The sequence below is a fragment of the Hippocampus comes genome, unplaced genomic scaffold (assembly GCF_001891065.2).
Source record: "Hippocampus comes isolate QL1 unplaced genomic scaffold, H_comes_QL1_v1.1 scaffold155, whole genome shotgun sequence".
In the NCBI taxonomy this organism is placed as follows: domain Eukaryota; kingdom Metazoa; phylum Chordata; class Actinopteri; order Syngnathiformes; family Syngnathidae; genus Hippocampus; species Hippocampus comes.
In genome coordinates this window covers 2640995-2658314 of record NW_017804967.1, presented here as the reverse complement: position 1 = coordinate 2658314, position 17320 = coordinate 2640995, and the positions used below count along the sequence as shown (strand labels likewise).

At 42.7% G+C, this 17320-nt stretch overlaps 2 protein-coding genes across 11 annotated transcripts in view; one reads left to right on the top strand and one right to left on the bottom strand.

Moving 5' to 3' along the window:
• The first annotated feature begins 6 nt into the window (after positions 1-6).
• cdc14b (cell division cycle 14B) lies at positions 7-12995 on the top strand. Of its 10 annotated transcripts, none has more exons than XM_019888333.1 (16): positions 7-277; positions 1321-1411; positions 2889-2964; positions 3499-3591; positions 3685-3761; positions 4556-4622; positions 4692-4842; positions 4927-5157; positions 5227-5365; positions 5557-5722; positions 5820-5914; positions 10677-10724; positions 10814-10939; positions 11532-11655; positions 12291-12368; positions 12500-12995. In XM_019888333.1, exons 1-15 carry the CDS (start codon positions 166-168, stop codon positions 12324-12326), a joined length of 1632 nt encoding a protein of 543 aa, XP_019743892.1. In that variant the 5' UTR covers positions 7-165; the 3' UTR covers positions 12327-12368; positions 12500-12995. The 10 variants fall into 10 exon arrangements, 8 of the variants coding, with proteins under 8 accessions (XP_019743892.1, XP_019743962.1, XP_019743949.1 ...); XM_019888341.1 differs by having other exon boundaries at positions 166-277; positions 10817-10939; XM_019888359.1 differs by lacking the exon at positions 7-277 and adding an exon at positions 914-1211.
• A 476-nt stretch (positions 12996-13471) lies between these two features.
• Positions 13472-17320, bottom strand: part of LOC109526856 (intracellular hyaluronan-binding protein 4-like) — a 9995-nt gene continuing 6146 nt past the window's right edge. The window contains exons 5-9 of the mRNA XM_019888424.1: positions 14840-14911; positions 14693-14770; positions 14363-14537; positions 13798-13986; positions 13472-13713 (exon numbers count right to left, since the gene is read on the bottom strand). Coding sequence (XP_019743983.1) covers positions 13648-13713; positions 13798-13986; positions 14363-14537; positions 14693-14770; positions 14840-14911 — 580 coding nt within the window. The 3' untranslated portion in view covers positions 13472-13647. The remainder of the gene's footprint in view (positions 13714-13797; positions 13987-14362; positions 14538-14692; positions 14771-14839; positions 14912-17320) is intronic.

The following is a 17320-nucleotide window of genomic DNA, read 5'->3' as shown; positions in this document are numbered from 1 at the left end:
CCCCGCCTCGGTTGCACGTCACCGACACCAACAGACAAGAGGGGCTTGCAAGCACCGTTGATATTTTAGGTGCATCGCGAACACGCAGATCCAGGGGAAGACGACGTGGCCGTGCCGCAGGCGGAATCCTAATCATGGGTGCCGTGCTGCAGCCCTGAAGGCAACATGAAGCGCAAGAGCGAGAGGAGGCGAGCGGAGTCGAGGAGAAAGAAGTGCTGCGCAGCCCAGCGCGGCTCAGAGGCGGAGCCAATCTCGGATATTTACATTGAGATTTCAGGTAAGGGTGGTCGCACTATGAACCCGGTCAACTTTAAACCGAGTTGTCACATGACTGCGGTCAGGGCAGCCTCCATTCGCAAAATTGAAGTCAAGCCAGCTGCCACAACGATTGTTAATACTCTGCATTACGGTAATCGACCGCCAGCGAGCGGCGTTTGTCACCTTCAAAATAAAAGCTCTCCTACTCGTGTATGCATGTCAGTGGTTTGGATTTAAAATAATGTTACAAAGAATCTCTTAGCGCCCAGGCAACGATCATTACATTAAAGAAGTGCACTTTATTTTTTTATTGCTGTATGAATTTCAGGCAAATAACTTGCCTTAGTAATGGATTGACACCTCCAATATGGCGGATACGTTGATGGATGCAACAACGAGCCAACTCGCTTAAGGCTGGGTCTGTGTAATTTTATTTTTTATCATTATTTTTTTACTAAAAGTTGGAAGACTGGGTCGTCCGAATGACTGTGATTGGGCTCAAAGACAATGCAACCGCCTTGTGAGCGTTCCCGCAGCCAATTGCGTGTCAGACCAGGAGAACTTTAAATAAAATGGGAGGGATTGATGGCATCTTCCTCGAATGGCATCAAGCGTTGAATCTCTGTCGGCCAATGGCGTTTCGCCGTGACTTAAGGGCGGAGCCATAAGCCAGCTCATGTTTAGCATAGTGCGCACTTTCTTCACTTGAAACTCACTCATGGTGCTCATCCACAAGATACTTCAACGTCACCGTTGGACTTTTAACACTTTTACCACAACGCAGGAACTTTGTTGCACGATTGTTCTCTAGTTCTGATTTTACACGTGAGTTTTCCACATGAGTATGTGCACGTTCTTGTGAGGGAAAATCAGGTTGGCCATGTTCAAAACAGCTCAGGTCAACATGACCGCCGCGGACGATGTGCCGTCTCAATGCGTTGAGCTCCTCAAGGGTAAGATCGCAATGGGAGAAAAAAAGGAAATCTAACTTAATCGGAGCCTGCAGAGTTGACAGCATGCACGGCAAAACAAGTAACTCAATTCTTCATTTACGTTTTGTAGATCAATTGTATTTCGCCATCCTTCAACAAAAGATCAAAAGTACGACAGAGCGGCACTGCTTCTGCATAGACGAAGAGCTGGCATATGAGAAGTAAGTCAACAGTCTCATCCTATTGGACTTTTACCTCTGCTTTACATTGTGGATGCACTTCAGCAGTACTAAAGGTCATTTTAAATGTGGGCGGATCCTACTGAAAAGCTTGTTCTTTTTTTTTTTTTTTTTTTTTTTTTTTTTTTAACATGCATTACAGCAGACGTGGATTTTTGTTCACACTGATTTGGCGATCAAGTTCCAGACAATCTATGGGTGATTTTTCTTCTATGTGTGTGCAATAGTCGTCCTTTGCATATTAGTAGTTCACCATTCACAACTTAATGCCCCCTCCCCAATTGGAATCTACTCCTAGCTATTTGTTGAAAAAGACTCCAAAGTGTAGTTTTTGTGCTCCCCTGAAATGCTGTCAGATGTCACGAAAGCCCGGGAATTAGTGTCAAGGAAGTGTGGTGAAGTGATACAGCTCGACAAAGACAAAAACGTGGTGTTGGGGAGGAGCCAATCTCAGCCTTGGTGGTTAATGGAAGTTAAAGCGAATCCTCATTTTATAAGCTACAACATTTTAAAGGGTAATAATAAAAAATAAGTTACTTGCAGCACAGATACGGACTACCCCTAAATGGTGGCACTTTGCCTCTAAATTTTGAGGCAGTGCATGTAAAATGTTCGTCTACTTATGCATGCGCACCTAGTAAATTTGCAGATTAAAAAAAAATATATTATTCTTGAATCATTGTTGCTGCTGTCAAATTCTTCCACATGTCCACCTATTTTTCAGTAATTTATGTTATGTTTATTACGGACATGCAAATGATGTACACCACATACATCAACAAGTGGGAAAAGAAATATCGTCAATATAGTAAAAATTAGTTGCTTTATGTTGTGCGCACCTACATTTTCTCCTTGCACCCTTAAAATGTTAGGTTAGGGGCCACAATGCTCCTAGGGGGACGAGGGGGTTCGTTCCAAGTTCTAAACTTGCTGTTTTTCCCCATTCACAGCAGGGCAAGTCCCCTATTCCTTATTCATGAGGATTACAGTACTTGAAACTTAAAAGCTTTATACATCGGACCTATGTCTAAAATGTGATTAGCCACAGTTAATTCATGATTTAACAAGGGGGCGGAAAGTATTTTTTCCACACAAGGTCATTTAGCTTTCAATAATTTATTTGCTTTCGTAATCCAATCAAAATCATCTTTTATATCTACCGAAATGATCTTTGTCTCATCTTTATATTAGTATGATGTTTTTGAACATTTAAGTGGGAGAAACTAGGCAAAAAAAAAAAAATCCGAGAAATTTTTAGAAGAGGTCTTTACCCTGGATGATCTTTCAGAGAAACCATAATTGGGCCTTTGACATTTTTAATCAAAAAGGGAGGAGGACCGCGCAAATTGAGCAGAATTATCTGCATATGTGCATCAGTGATGGAAAAGTACCTAAGTGTGTCACGCAAGCTTTTATCGAAAAGATCGCAGTCATTCTCTTGCTTTTAAATCTCTTGCAGTTTCTACGCAGACTTTGGCCCCCTCAACCTGGCCATGTTTTATCGCTTCTCTTGCAAGCTGACAAAGAAGCTCAAGGTAATTAGGACACTCTCAGGTCCAACACCCCCCCCCCCCCCATAGCAAATAATGGATCCGATCCCACGTCAAACTTCATATACGGTAGAATCTTCAAACTTGTTTTCTATTAGTATCAAAACGATGAAGTTCTGCTAATTATTAACATAACCCATTTCATTGTTTCAAGTATTGTGAGTGTAAATTGCTGTTTGTAGACAAATATCCTGCGATTGCCTAAAATGAGAATGACTTGACATTCCACTGTCTGCTATCGCGTTGTATTCTGTCTGTGAAGTATGTAGAGGTTGTTTTTACTGTGAAATAATTGCACTTTATCACCTACCGCATCTTTTGCTTTACTCTCACGTATCCTCCGCGACATTAAAAACACGCCACAGCTCAACATCCTTTCATTCAGTTCCATTTGCTCCACATCTGTTCAAACAAAGCGGCAACACCCAGCAGGGCTTATATGTCATGTTAATTGTACAATTACAATGTCCCCGTCAGGTAAACAGATGGCTTCATATGTCACTTCATGTCTCTGCACAGTCCATTACACTTTCGAGGAAGAAGATTGTATTTTACACCTGCGGTGACCAGAAGAAACAAGCCAACGCTGCCTACCTGATTGGCTCATATGCAGTGAGTAGAAACTGCATATATCCCTTGTATAAAACTGCTCTACAATTTCATATATATGTGTGTGTGTGCGTGTGTGCACGTGTGTGTGTGCAGGTAATGTACCTGAACATGATGCCAGAGGAGGCCTACAGTCTGCTGGTGGCAAAGAACCGCACGTACATTCCATTCAGGTAAATTCGGTCAATTAAATTTGTTCTGTATCTAGCCTATTATTAGTGACTACAACAGTTGATTATAAAACGTCCTGCGATATTTGGTGCTTTAATTTAGCAATTGGCGGCACAGTGATTGAGTGGTTAGCACGTTCGCCTCACAGTGCCAAATTGCATGGTTCGATTCCGACTCTGGCCTCGCTGTGTGAGTGTTTGTACGTTCTCCCCGTGCCTGTATTCCGGTTTCCTCCCACATTCCAAAAACAGGGATGGCAGGTTAATGGAACACCCTAAATTGTCAGTGGGTGTGATTGTGAGCGCAGTTTTTTTTTTTTTTTTTTGGGCCTCGGTGTGCCCTGCGATTGGCTGGCAACCAGTTCCCGTTCCCTCCATCAATTTTCTGATCAGCTTATCCTCACAAGGGTCCTGGGGCATGCTGGAGCCTATACCAGCTGTCTTTGGGCAGTAGGTAGGGGAAACCAAGACAAACAACCATTTGCGCTCACAATCACACCTAGCGTCAATTTAGAGTCTTCCACTAACCACCCACATGTTTTTGGAATGTGGAAGGAAACTGGAGTATCCGGAGAAAATCCACGCAGTCATGGGGAGAACATGCAAACTGATTATTATAAACTTGATTATTTCACATTTAAACTATTTCACAGAACTGTTTTAGAGCGATTAGGCGTTTGTGACCCGTGGGAATACAGTACAGTTTGGCGTAAATATGAGAGAAATGAAACGGGTTTTATTTCCAAATGTCAAAAAGTTGTCGAAGTTGTAATCCATGCTTCAAAATTCTTTCTCAGAGATGCCTCGTTTGGAACCTGCATGTACAATCTGAGCATCCTGGACTGCCTCTGTGCTGTTCACAAGGTAAGTCTCTTCCCCAACCATAATTGTCGAGTTATGTGCCTCCCCCTGATGAAATTCTCCTCCTACCAGGCCCTGCATTACGGCTGGCTTGACTTCTCCGACTTTGACGTGGAGGAATACGAGCACTACGAGAGGGCAGAAAATGGAGATTTGAACTGGATCATTCCGGGAAAGTTTCTCGCCTTTAGCGGGCCTCATCCCAAAAGCAAAATCGAGAACGGCAAGTTTAGTCCAGCATGTGACGTTTCTCAAAACAGCGTTAAATATACTACCTCGCATTCATGCCTCTTGTTTCCAACTTCAGGCTACCCTCTGCATGCACCCGAGGCCTACATTCCTTACTTTAGGAAGCACAACATCACCAGTGTCATCCGGCTCAACAAAAAGATGTATGACGCCAGGCGCTTCACCGACTCGGGCTTTGAACATCATGACCTATTTTTTGTGGACGGGAGCACGCCCAATGACGCCATTGTCCGAAAGTTCCTCAATATTTGTGAGAACGCAGAAGGAGCCATTGCCGTCCACTGCAAAGGTATAACACCGACCGAGATTGAATCAGCAACGGGGACCGGACTAAGTTCTCTCCGCAACTTTATTTCAGCTGGTCTGGGGCGAACCGGCACTCTGATTGGCTGTTACATGATGAAGCATTACTGCATGACTGCGGCGGAGGTCATCGCTTGGATTCGGATCTGCCGTCCGGGGTCCATCATCGGGCCTCAGCAGAACTTTGTTGAAGAGTAGGTGCATAAGTTAAATGAAATCAAATGCCTTGCATTAATTTTTTTGCCAGGAAAAAAAAAAAAAAACGTCTGCACATAAATAAACATCAAACTAGATGATAATCAATCGCGCCTCTGCTGGGTGCAGCCAAGTTCTGCACTCTGTTCTCATCTTTAATCGATAAATGTGGTGTGATGTTTCCTTTCAGGAAGCAGAACAGTCTGTGGGCAGAGGGTGATGTCTTCCGGGAGAAGATGCTAAACGAAGAGAAGAATGGTAAACTGGCCGTGACCAGAATACTCTCTGGAGTTGATGACATAACCATTAACGGCAGCAACAAGATCAGGACATCCAAGAAAGGAGTGACTGAAATGGTACGTTTTTGTAAAATAATACCCGAATGAATATGCCGCTATTTGTAATATTTGTTTCTGTGCTTTTATTGATTTATTTTTGCCGGCAAATTCACAGTATAATGACGACGAGGAGCGGAACGGCTTGACACAGGGTGACAAACTGCGAGCCCTGAAGAGCAAGAGGCAAGTCAGATCCTCAAGCTCATTATCGTAAGTACTAAGATAGACCTCCCCTCTCGAGTACCGCCTCAATCAACCGAAATGTGATTATTTCCCCACTCAAAAATGTGATTTTCCACCCTGGACGAGAGCAATGTTTTTGTCACGTTTGATCATTGAATTGGACGAGCACCCGAAGACCATATTTATTCGATTTGGGGCATGCTGTCTTATAAATACTGCTGTGAAGCGATTAGCTAGGTGACCCGGTAGTATTCTTGCAATCGACACAATCTGTTTCTTTGCAATAAATAGTATTGAGGTCTAGGAGGAACGTACGCCACGCTATAATCTATTTGTCGTGATTGATTTTATGTCAGGAAAGAGTAGAGTCACGTATGAAGAGTGATTTGGGAAGGCATTTTGTGTTGTTCCCTCAGGCAAGCACGGCTTTGTGGAAAGTAGGAGGCCAAATGAATCTGGAGCTCTTGGGATATTTGCAGTCAATAGGAAGCTGGCGAATGGAACACGTTTGTGTCGGGCGTTGATCTCGTGATCGTCTTTACAACGATACATTGATTTGAGATTACAGCCGTGTGCATTGCTTGCCAACCAGTCACCGAAAGTCAGCTGAGACAGGCTCCAGCTCACCCACCATCCTCATGAAGACAAACATAGAAAATCGATGGATGTATTGCTATTACATTTGAAGTAATCATGCGTGTTGAGGCATCATTACATTTCTTCAAATATTCCTCCGCGAGCGCCATCGGCAGAAAATAATTGTCACTATTGCTGCATCATAGCAATCCCCACATAGTCAACACTCAGTGGCTGTCCCGTGAGATGTCAGAGCACTGTATTTTCCGCACTCTAAGGTGCTTCGGAGCATAAGGCGCACCTTCAATGAATGGCCTATTTTAAAACAGTTTTCACATGTAAGGCGCATAGAATAGAAGCTACAATAGTGGCTGCGATTGCGTTATGCATCCACCAGATGGAGCTATGCTAAAGGGAATGGAATACAGCTTTATATATTTATATAGCTGCTGCAGCTGTAACAAAGCGCCTTACAGAACATTTAAAATACTACATCCAAGAAATCTGAATATTGACCCATATATAAGGTGCATCGGATTATAAGGCGCACTGTCAGCTTTTGAGAAATTTGAATGCTTTTAGGTGTACCGTACTCTCCTCTACTTCCATAGCGGCATTCCTATCTTTGTAAGAGTCAACTGTGTTACTAGTAAAATGATGAAACCTTGAACATGAAGCCCTTTGTGTGGCTTAATTGCATTAAGTTCCGTTTACAGTTCGACCATGGCCCATTATTGTCAAACTTCAGGTTATATGACTGGCAGGGTATGTGAAGTTCCATTGCTCAATGCAAGTAGAATAACATGGAAAGAAATCGCACTGTGTTACTTAGAATACACACAGATGCACGCAACAGAATAGTCTCCAACCATTCAAAATTTGGTCAGAACGAAACAAAATGCCCTGTGATTGACACTAGCATCTCCTCGACCCAGCATGGAAAGGCAAAGACCGGATGATGAATTGGACTTTTCGTTGTATATGAACTAATGGCAGGATCTCATTTTGGCCATCATTACCTGTAAATCCGGCGTGGTTGACTGGCTCCTGCCAATCTTCCCATGTGGCTCTGTTGTCCCTGTGCCAGACAGGTGGTAATGCTCTGCTGCGGCCTCACAGGCGCGCTCTGGCCAATGTCTTGCCTGTCGTTTAAAAGATAGCTGAGGGAGAGTGGTGTTGTGGACAGGAATGAAATGGATGTGAGGTTTGAAGGAGGTAAGAGCATGTCACTTCCTATTTTTAAAAGCTACAGTCGATACTTGTTCCTGTTGAAATGGATGGCTGATTAATTTTTTTTTCCCCTCCTTTGCCGCGACACGGATATGCAATAAGTACAGTACTTGCACTACAATTACTCTTGCCTCTCATAGACTGGCTGTTCTGCTGTATTTTGCTAACAGCTGTGCATTGGTCTGCAGCATAACAGACTTCAATGTCCAGTGCTTGGATTCCATTGATTAATGCTCCTGGTGAAGATTACCTATTAGTAAACGGAGCCCCCCCCCCCCTCTTTTAGAAAAGGCTTGTTCAATCATCTCAAGTGTTTACATGAGATTTCCCCTGATCCTCACTTGACCATAGTGGATTCTAAATGCCCTTATCTCTGAAGGAGTATTAAAGCCGCATTGAAACTATGGCTGTGTTAACATTGTTGGTGAATTTTGGTTTATTTTTTTGCCCATATGTGACATGTATCACGTTTTTTTGGGAGGGGGCCGGGGGGGGTCATGCACTGTACAATTCGGTTTGCTTTCAAATCCGACTAATGCCTCTCTATATTTGGAAATAAGTGGAATGTGGATCCAATGCGATTGCAGCTTGGATGCTCGGATTTGATTTTTGACACTGCCGTGCAGTGTCAATGTAGCAAATGAGAATAAAGCCAAATAAATCCTCAAAATGACCTCCTATTCAGATATCATCTATTTGGACCATTGTATGTCATTGACATAGCTGGATTAACATGGCTGCATCCAACCAAAATGGCTGACTTCCTGTTCAGTTTTGTGCATGGGTCTTTGAGACTGTCATGTGTTGAGAATTTTTACAATTGGTCAGTTATCAGGCTTTTTGGCCCCCCAAAAGTCTGTATTTTGGTCATTTTGAAATTCAAAGAGGGCCGTCGCAACACCTGCTGCTTTGGCCCCAAATATTATAAAATTGCACTCTTTTGCACGGAAAGAAGTTATAAATATAAGGGGGGGGGGTAAACAAGGCAATTTTTGGTGCGGTAATTTGTAATATCACAGCTTGACACATATCGTTTCCGTGAGGCCCTAATACTCCTTTTGTACATCTGAGCGCAAGACGGTCAGTGTTGTGCTGGGATCAAATGACCTTCTGCCAAGGGAACATTGAGGCAGGGTGGAAATGTCCTTGCGCTTTCGGCCGTGTGGTTTATCGTTGTTGCGAAACACCCATCTAATCCTCAGCTGAGCCCCCACCGTCTGGCTTCACTGTTTAACACTGAAGAGCGTGTCATATTTCACCGCAAACAATGTAAAAGCACCTTTTCCGCCTCCCTCCACTCACCTTCCATGCATGGCAACGGGCACGACATCCTCGGACATGCACGCCTCATAGATGCCTTCTATCTATCTCTCTGTGTCTAATGGTCACTAAATATTCGGCAGAGTTCACACGGCTTAATTGCCTGTTTTGTTTTTGTTTGTTTTATTACAACTGAGACTGGATCAGTACAAGTGTAACTTTGGAGCTTGTTTACTCTTGATATTTGCATTCACCAGACATTTCATTTCAGTGTACTGAACTGATATATTTCTGATACGTCATTTCACTAGCATGTCCAGGTGTACCTAACGTTGTGGTCTGTGAGTGTAAACAGTACATATTCACTTCGTGGGATACTTTTCCATTTGCTGTATTTTATTAGTACGCAAATTAGATTTTTGTCATCCTAAAATAGATGCTACAGAAGGTCAAATCTGTACATTTTCCAATGTGATTGACTCAATGTCTGTGTTTTTGTTATTTTTATAATCATACTGTTGCACCTTTCAATAAACCAGCACATATTTAATTAAATCACCATATATCATTTGTCCATTTGGACGGACGCTGGTGAAGCTAACTTTCCAAAAAAAAAAAGAAAAGAAAAACTATCTTTGCAGAAGTGTCTTAGTTTTGATGATTATGCTGTTAAGCAATAATATCTCAAGACAATTGCAATTGTTTTATTGATCCAGTCCCACTGTAAAAGTAGAGCATCTTAGACTGTATGTCCCGCCCAGTCGTCTCTTGTCTCTCCTTCCTTTTTTTTTTTTTTTAATACACACTATACCCTCCTTTTTTTTTTTTGTTTTGTTTGCTCTTGATGAATTTGTCCTCCTTCTAGATGGCTGGTAGCCATGCTGCTCTCCTCCCTGTGTAGCCTTGCCCTGTGGTGGATTGTGTATGGCTTCCCTTCTTCCATCAAGCATTTCTGTATAGACGGGTTAGGATTTCTATGAGTTCCACCGGCCGGTGAACCCCCTCAAAAAATGTGTGCTGCCCCCCCTCCCTTTCTGGATCAATCACTGAGAATGCTGTAAGTGAGCCCCCCTCTTTAATTCCCAAGCCAGATCAGACATACAATTATAGGAAAAATGATTAGATCACCTTATTTTCTTCAATTTCTTGTTCCTTTTTTTATGCCCGGTACCACTGAAGCTGTATCTTCTGACTGACTTAAAAGAAAACTCGGAATGCCTCAACGCAGTTTTTGCCAGTGCAATGTCATAGCTATTGATGTAAGAAGTGAAGTGATTTGGGTTATCAAAATAATGGAAAATGGCGAGAAATACGCTCTCAAAACAAAATCTTATGAGCTATTTTATCATTATTTGTCCATACAAATGCTTTCATTGAATACCGAAAGCCTCCGGCCCGTTTTCACTGCAGAGATTTATTTATTTTAAATAGTTCCAACCATTACTTTGGAAACATCACTCCTGTCTTTCTGTTGATTCAAGATGCCTGTTCTTAAGTGATTAATTCACTGAGACATTTCAGCCTTGTATTGCAGGGTTGATGAGAAACGGCGTTAACTACTGCCGTGTAGAGGAAAGGGTTGTCCATCCAGAATGTGCATTTACCCTACTAGTATTTTGCTTTGCTAATCTCACCTGTCTGTATTGAGTGCAAAATTAGTCTGAAATCAATGTGCCATAGCCTCGGCCACCTCGACACTCACGCCAATCGTATGTTTTCACAGGCAGGAGGAGAATAAGATTCACACCAGGTCAGCATCGCAGTCTCTCAAGTAAGCTTTGCTCTGTATTTATATCCCAATTATGCATCCACTGATAATTCCACTTAAAACATGCTAGCAATGACCTATTTCCCCTGCAGCAGGGCCGTCCTTCAGGCCAGCGTACAGAGCTGTAAGACGGGCATCAACTCGATGGCTCTGTCAGACCCCTCGGACACCAGAAAGAGGACCCGAACCTCACTGCCCGCCAGTGGAGTAGCATGCAGGTAGGAGGCCAGTGTGACGCTTCGATGGTAGTACTAGAAAGTCACATAACTACCAATTAGTACAGTTTGGTTCAGTATGGTTCGCAAATTATGCCCAAACCCCCCCCCCCCCAATTTATGACTCTGTCCCTTTCCTACAGCGGCAACGTAACTCAAATTTACACACAAATTGGAACACACTGTGGTCACCTTTTACTTACACTAATGCAGTACGAAAGTCATGATGGTGAAAGTCTGTATGAAAAACACTCTAAGATCAAAAGTATGAAGCGATGTCACGGAAAAAATCAAATAGTAGAGCAAAAAAATAAGTGTGCATTCTTGTGCTACGTGACCACGTGATCGAAGGCCAAGATGGAAACCGGTGAATTGCACACGGTCCATAACCTCAGAACAGCATGACAAAGCAAAGTCATAAGCAAAAACTCCCTTCGCCCTTCATCGGAAAATAAGGAAACAAATTGTTTTCCATACCAAACTGTACCATCAGGAATGTGGAATGTGTCAGTGCCTAATACGTCATGAACAAGGCAACCCAGAGGCTATAGCCACTCATGAAACCCAACTCAAAGGCATCCCCTCTCTCTGCCAGCTCCCTGGGCAACTTGCATGTAGTGGCCAGCAACAGGGAACCGGTGTGTTGTGAGCCCTGTGGCGGCCATAGCGATGCGACCAACATGTGCACTCCCGTCAACTTAAACATGGCGCACTTGCAGGCAAGCTCCGCTCAGACCCACGTGAAGATTTACTGAGACAAACAAGCACAATGCATTTCCTCTGGACAAGCTTGCTTTAACAACTAGCCAGGGCTCTAGACTGCCACCTGTTGGGGCACACGGGCATCTTGATTTCTCAGCAGTATGCCCTTTAAAAAAAAAGAAATTGCACCGGTGTGACCAGATTTTTAAGGGGTCATGGAGGAAGAGCCTCCATTTGGTTCACCGACAACACAGATTCGGCACACAAGCACAATCAGTGCCAAAAGTGAGTTTAGAGCCCTGATAGTTGTAGTTGGGTTTTTGGCAGTAGTTGGATGATTGGATTCACATTTAAGGCAGTGTCAAGTCTCCTCATTATATAATTTTTTTTTTCTTTTTTTTTACTGGGCTGCTGCCACGTACAACCCAACAGAACAGAAATGAACTTTCCTGTCAAGTATCCAAGTCTGTCTGCACTTTCTTTCAACGGCACCGCTTGCATGTCCTCCAAAGACAAGAATTGTTTGGAGTATGACTGGCTATAGCTTCCCTGGTTCCTTCTCATGCCTGTTACTGTCGCTCCTTTTTTCCGGCATCCTCTTATGTGGCATTCCGCTCACGTTTCTGCCTCTTTTCTGTTTCACACACAACAGAGCCTCCGCCGCCGCCGCCGCCTCCAGACGACGTAAAGCTCACCATGCTTTGCAATCTGAACAATTTTCTAAACTGTGGTATCTATCTCTTCGACTCACTAAGCTTTTGTTCACATCATGCTTTTCAAGTCTTTGCGGCATGAAAGAGACAAAATTCTGTTTCAATTCATGTTTTCCTCCATTGATATTGCTTCTGTTGTTCTTCACAGTCACTCCATACCTAAAGCGAGAGCTCCTCTACTACGGTGAACCCGCAGCTGTGGAAACCCCGAAGACTGACTTTTGCATATTAAGAGCATTTTACAACTAGCTGTGTATGCCAAGATTCTAAATATACATGGTATTTTCCCTTAAAGTTTATCATTTTTATATTCAACATGTGGTCCTAATCATTTTCTGATTGTTAATCCTCACTGGCAGACTGAACATTGAGATAAGAATTGTCATTTAAATGATTTTTTTTTTTCTTGTAATTAAGTAGCTAGCTCAATGTTGTGCACACTTACACTTATCTCAAAACTATTATGCACTTGTGAGAGGTTCAAATGTTGCATTTGATGACTGTAAATATTTCCTTAATTGGAAAATGTGTATATATTTTGTACTGTTTTAAATCAAAACCATACTAATGGAACAGATCCACTATGAATAGTTTTGAAGCATATACTGTATAATCACTTTTTAAGTAAAAGAATAACCATGCTTCCTCTTTATTTTTCTCATGTGCACTAATATTGGTTTTATACAACAAGCGGCCTTCAGATCTCATCTGAGCACGCATGAGAATTTTTTTTTGTGGCTACTAAACAAACTATCATTGAAATGTATGCTAGTACAAAAGCTCATGCCTACCTGTATACCTTAACGCTTGCTTGTATTGTTGAAAAAGCTTCAAGACTTAATTGACAAAATGACAGATGCAATCCACTTTGTGCCATGTTTAACTGCTCTAATGAAACATTGGTGTGTATATATATATATATATATATAGGCCAAGGTCAGTAAAGTTGCGGACAAAGCAACTAACATAGGTTTGAACATTGGTCTATTTTAAAAAGTTCCGTCAAATTTGTTTTGCTCATACTGTTTATGTAAATACAACTTCAGGTCAGAAACACACCACCCACTTATATACTGTACAAGTACATTGACAACAACAAAAAAAAACTCAACAAGTAATATTTGCAAAATTCTTTATGAGCTCAGTGCCATGGGTGAATGGTAACAGAAACCCAGAGGAATAAGACACCAAATCTTGAGAACAGCAGAACCATGAAAACGTTTTTTTTTTTTTTTTTTTTATATCTGGTCAGCGTTTTAAAGTGCCCCCACACGGCTACATGAAGCGTGAACTTGGTCATCTGCCTGCTGATAATGCTGGGAAGTCTTCTGGGTTGTCAGGGTCAGGAGCCACATCACCCACCTGTGAGCAAGCAGCACGGTTATTAGTCGCCGTTTGACAAAAGGCAAACTGCTTGTTTATACGAAGCGTGACATGAATGCTGACCTTCTCTGGTGTGGGTTTGGCTCTCTCCGGGAGGCTGGACAGACCACCACGAGCGCCCCTGCCTCTACCGCCTCGAGAGGGGCGTCCCAGACTGCCAAAGTTGATGTCCAGAAGGGAGGTGATGTCATTCACAGACCGGCGGAGGAAATTACCTTCGTCCTCCATTTCCTCCGCATGCTCCTTGAGATGCTGAAGATCGACCAAATTAAACGCCCACCCGACACTGTTTGATTCCTGGCTTTTTGCCTGCTCTGTATTCCGGTCCGAAATAATTCACAATGGCTGTAGTAGACCAAAAGGTTTTAGGCATCGTTTGAGCAGCAGACATTATATGGAGTAAATACCATGGATGTGCTTTTTTTCCCCCTTTCGCTCACTCTTCAGAGTTGGAGAATTATTTAGTTGATCTGATCCATCAAGCGTAGGTGTGCATGATGAGACAACTGTAACCATTTCGACACCGAGAGATGGGATGGGATATTTTAATGTATTTTGTCTAGTTGAGTAGCGCACACTACTTTGTGGGATTGTTTGGCCAATGTAGTCGGAACGTTTGTATGCTCACCTCCACACGTTTCGACTGGTGGATGACTTTGGCCTTTGATGGAATTGTGTTGTCTGCTTTACGGATATTGAACTCTGCCTTCGGACGACTGACCTCCTGCAAGGCCTTCCATTCGTCGAGAGTCATCTCCATAGCAACCTGAACCAACATTTCTCCATCCTCCTCAGGCATTGCACTAGTTAAAAGAAAAAAAAAAAAGTTTACAGCAATTTTCATAGAGGCGGAAAAATGGTTAACAATAAAACATGATGATTAATTAAAAAAAAAAAAAGGCATCAATGTTTTTGTCTTTGTTTGGTCAGGACCATTGTATTCGCATGTGGTACTCACATGTTCTGGTTCTCTTCCACTGGTGCTTGAGGCTCCTCAGAATGTAGCTGAGCATCAGGCGCCGCATCCATTAACTCGCTTCAAAAACAAAAACAATCCTCGTAAACTTAAATTTGACATGACAACGTGGTGGACAGAGATGCACACCTTGCCGGTTCAGCCACACAACCCCAGTTCCAGGGACCTCGGCCGCCCCTCTTCTCATCAGGTGAGAGACCGCTACGGTGAGTGGCAACAATGGCAGAGCGTTAAAAAAAAAACTCCCGAAGTGTGTAGATTTAAAAAAAAAAAAAAAGGACTTACGTTCCATTGTGTCGGTCGTATTCTCTTTTGCCCCTCAGGACAAAATGATCAAAGTTTCTTGTGTACCCTCCTCTTCCTTCTCTCCCTCCCCCTCGGCTCCGGGTGTCAGTATCTTGATCGTTTGAAGGCCTTTGACAAAATTAGGTCTTGTTGCTTCACAATAGCTCAGCGATTAAAGTAGAGTTCAAGTGTATTCAAGTTCAATACATTTGTATTCAATATTCAAGAACCATTTTTAATTTAGGTAAAATTCTTAACTTGTGCAGGATACATTTTAATTGAATCATATATTCAAGCAGAGTGTTCATGTTCAAAACGGTGTCAAGGTTGCGCACAGTTGCTGAATGATTCATGAACCTAAAAATATGGAAAACATACTTGGGGAGAGAGAATTCCTGTGGGTACACGGCGGGGTTGGCCCTACGCTCCCCATAGACAGCCAACTTTGAGCTTCTTTTTGTCTCTGCTCTGTCATCACCTTTGGCACGGGCTGGTTGCTTGCAAACTAGAAAGAGAAAGAGGTCCATTACTACAGACCGTAAAAGTAGCTTCCACTCACTAGTCGCCTTCCATCTCCTAATGTCTCTTCTTGTTAAATGTGACAAATCGTAAAAAGGCCTCGAACAACAAATTTGTCTCGCTCACCATTAGTATGTATGCAATTTTCACAGTGAGATGTAGCACGAACATGGTCAAACGGTAATGAAAACCCTCCAAAAAAAAAAAAAAAAAAAGCATGGTTTAAAAAATTAACGGGACACATCAATTTTGAGGTTGAATCACCCACTTTGGACCAGTTAACTCCTTTTAGTTTTCTGTTACGGATGGGTAGTATAACCAATAGCAAATAACAGGATAAGTTTAGGCTTATTGATATCCTGCCAAAAAGTGTTGAAAGCTATGCAACATCATTTTGAGGTATTTGGGGACATACAGTTTCATCAAATTTGTGCAGTAGGGAAGAATATTGTACACTACGGTACAAGTTGTGTTGCCCAATCTTGAATGGGGGGTAAATGGAGCTAAGCCGTCGTTAAGCTAGCCGTCCGTTGCCAACAATGGTGTGGGAATGCCCGCAGGGCTGCACTGCAAAGATGGCTTAACGGCACCTTTAAATGTTCCCCATCCTTATTTCAACTCAAAATGCTTCTCTTTGCTCTTGTTACAGCCCCACACGTCTTCGCACAGGCAGTCACAGGCCATTCCATTGTAAGAATGGACAAAGTTGCTGACATTTTTGACTGCTTTTTGAAACCCTGAAAGATGTCATAGTTTGCATAATTCTTAGCATGCTGACCAGAGTTTCACACCATATTGTTCCTTCATTCCAACTCTTTCCAGTGACATTGGTCTTGCTGGGGGAAAAAAAAGATGTTGATTTTGTTGTCACGTCCCTACTTAATGGTTTCGTTTTAGCATGTTTCATAAAGGTTTGAACAGCTCATGGAGGGCCTTGTTTGGATTGTCAAAACAACGTTGGCCTTCAAAACCGTGCCCAGTATTCACCAGCAGCAGCTGACAAAGCAAGTTTCCAGTCTAGAAATGAGTTTGCTTGGTGCGGTAAAATATCATGGACGTGGCATTGTTTGTCGTGTACCTGCATCGGGTTCTGGAAGCGCTATTTTCATAGTGGGCATACGTCTGTCCCTCTGGGATTCCTTCTGGCCAGGTTTCTTCTGCTTGGCCTTTTTTTCGTCCTCCTCCTTCTTCTTCTTCCACGTTCTCTCCTTCTCCCTCTCCACCTCGCTTAGTAAGTCCAACGGGTCCCTGTCGTCGTCGGGAACATTCCCGAACCGCTTGACCACAACGCAGCCATAGGCGTCCGGCAGCATCTTACTATGGAGGGGAATAGAGGGAGGAAAAAAAAATAAAAATTAAAAAAAGCAGTCATAATTCATGTCGTAAAACCCTTGCTATTGTTTATATTTAAAAACAAACAACTTCACAAACCCCGTTTTCCTCTTTCACTGGTTACAACAGGACACCAGCCGGCGTTCAAGTCTCCATTGAGCATCGAATAATCGCGCGACAAGGTCCGTCCACTTTTATAAATGTTTTGCACGTGCGTTTGAAAACACAGCCACGCCCCCTCATGAACACGCGTCAGGTTGGTACGCGATGACGTCACATGTCAAAGGCGGTTCTGATGCTGCATTCGAGGAATGTGCGAAGTGGGAAAAATGTCGAGGGTTTGACTTCACACAAATGATGTTGTGACTCAAAAAGATGTTTTGTGTTTGTTAATCAAAGAAAACAAACAAAAGAATGAAGCTCAATTACTACTTCTTTCTGCCCTAAAGTGTACTCTTTTGTATTATGTTATGT

Bases quoted from the DNA above. Each gene is read 5' to 3' on its own strand.
- cdc14b (XM_019888333.1), top strand. From the start codon at position 166: ATGAAGCGCAAGAGCGAGAGGAGGCGAGCGGAGTCGAGGAGAAAGAAG. The intron at 278-1,320 runs GTAAGGGTGGTC...TACGTTTTGTAG, and splicing joins TATTTACATTGAGATTTCAG to ATCAATTGTATTTCGCCATC. The intron at 3,592-3,684 runs GTGAGTAGAAAC...GTGTGTGTGCAG, and splicing joins ACCTGATTGGCTCATATGCA to GTAATGTACCTGAACATGAT.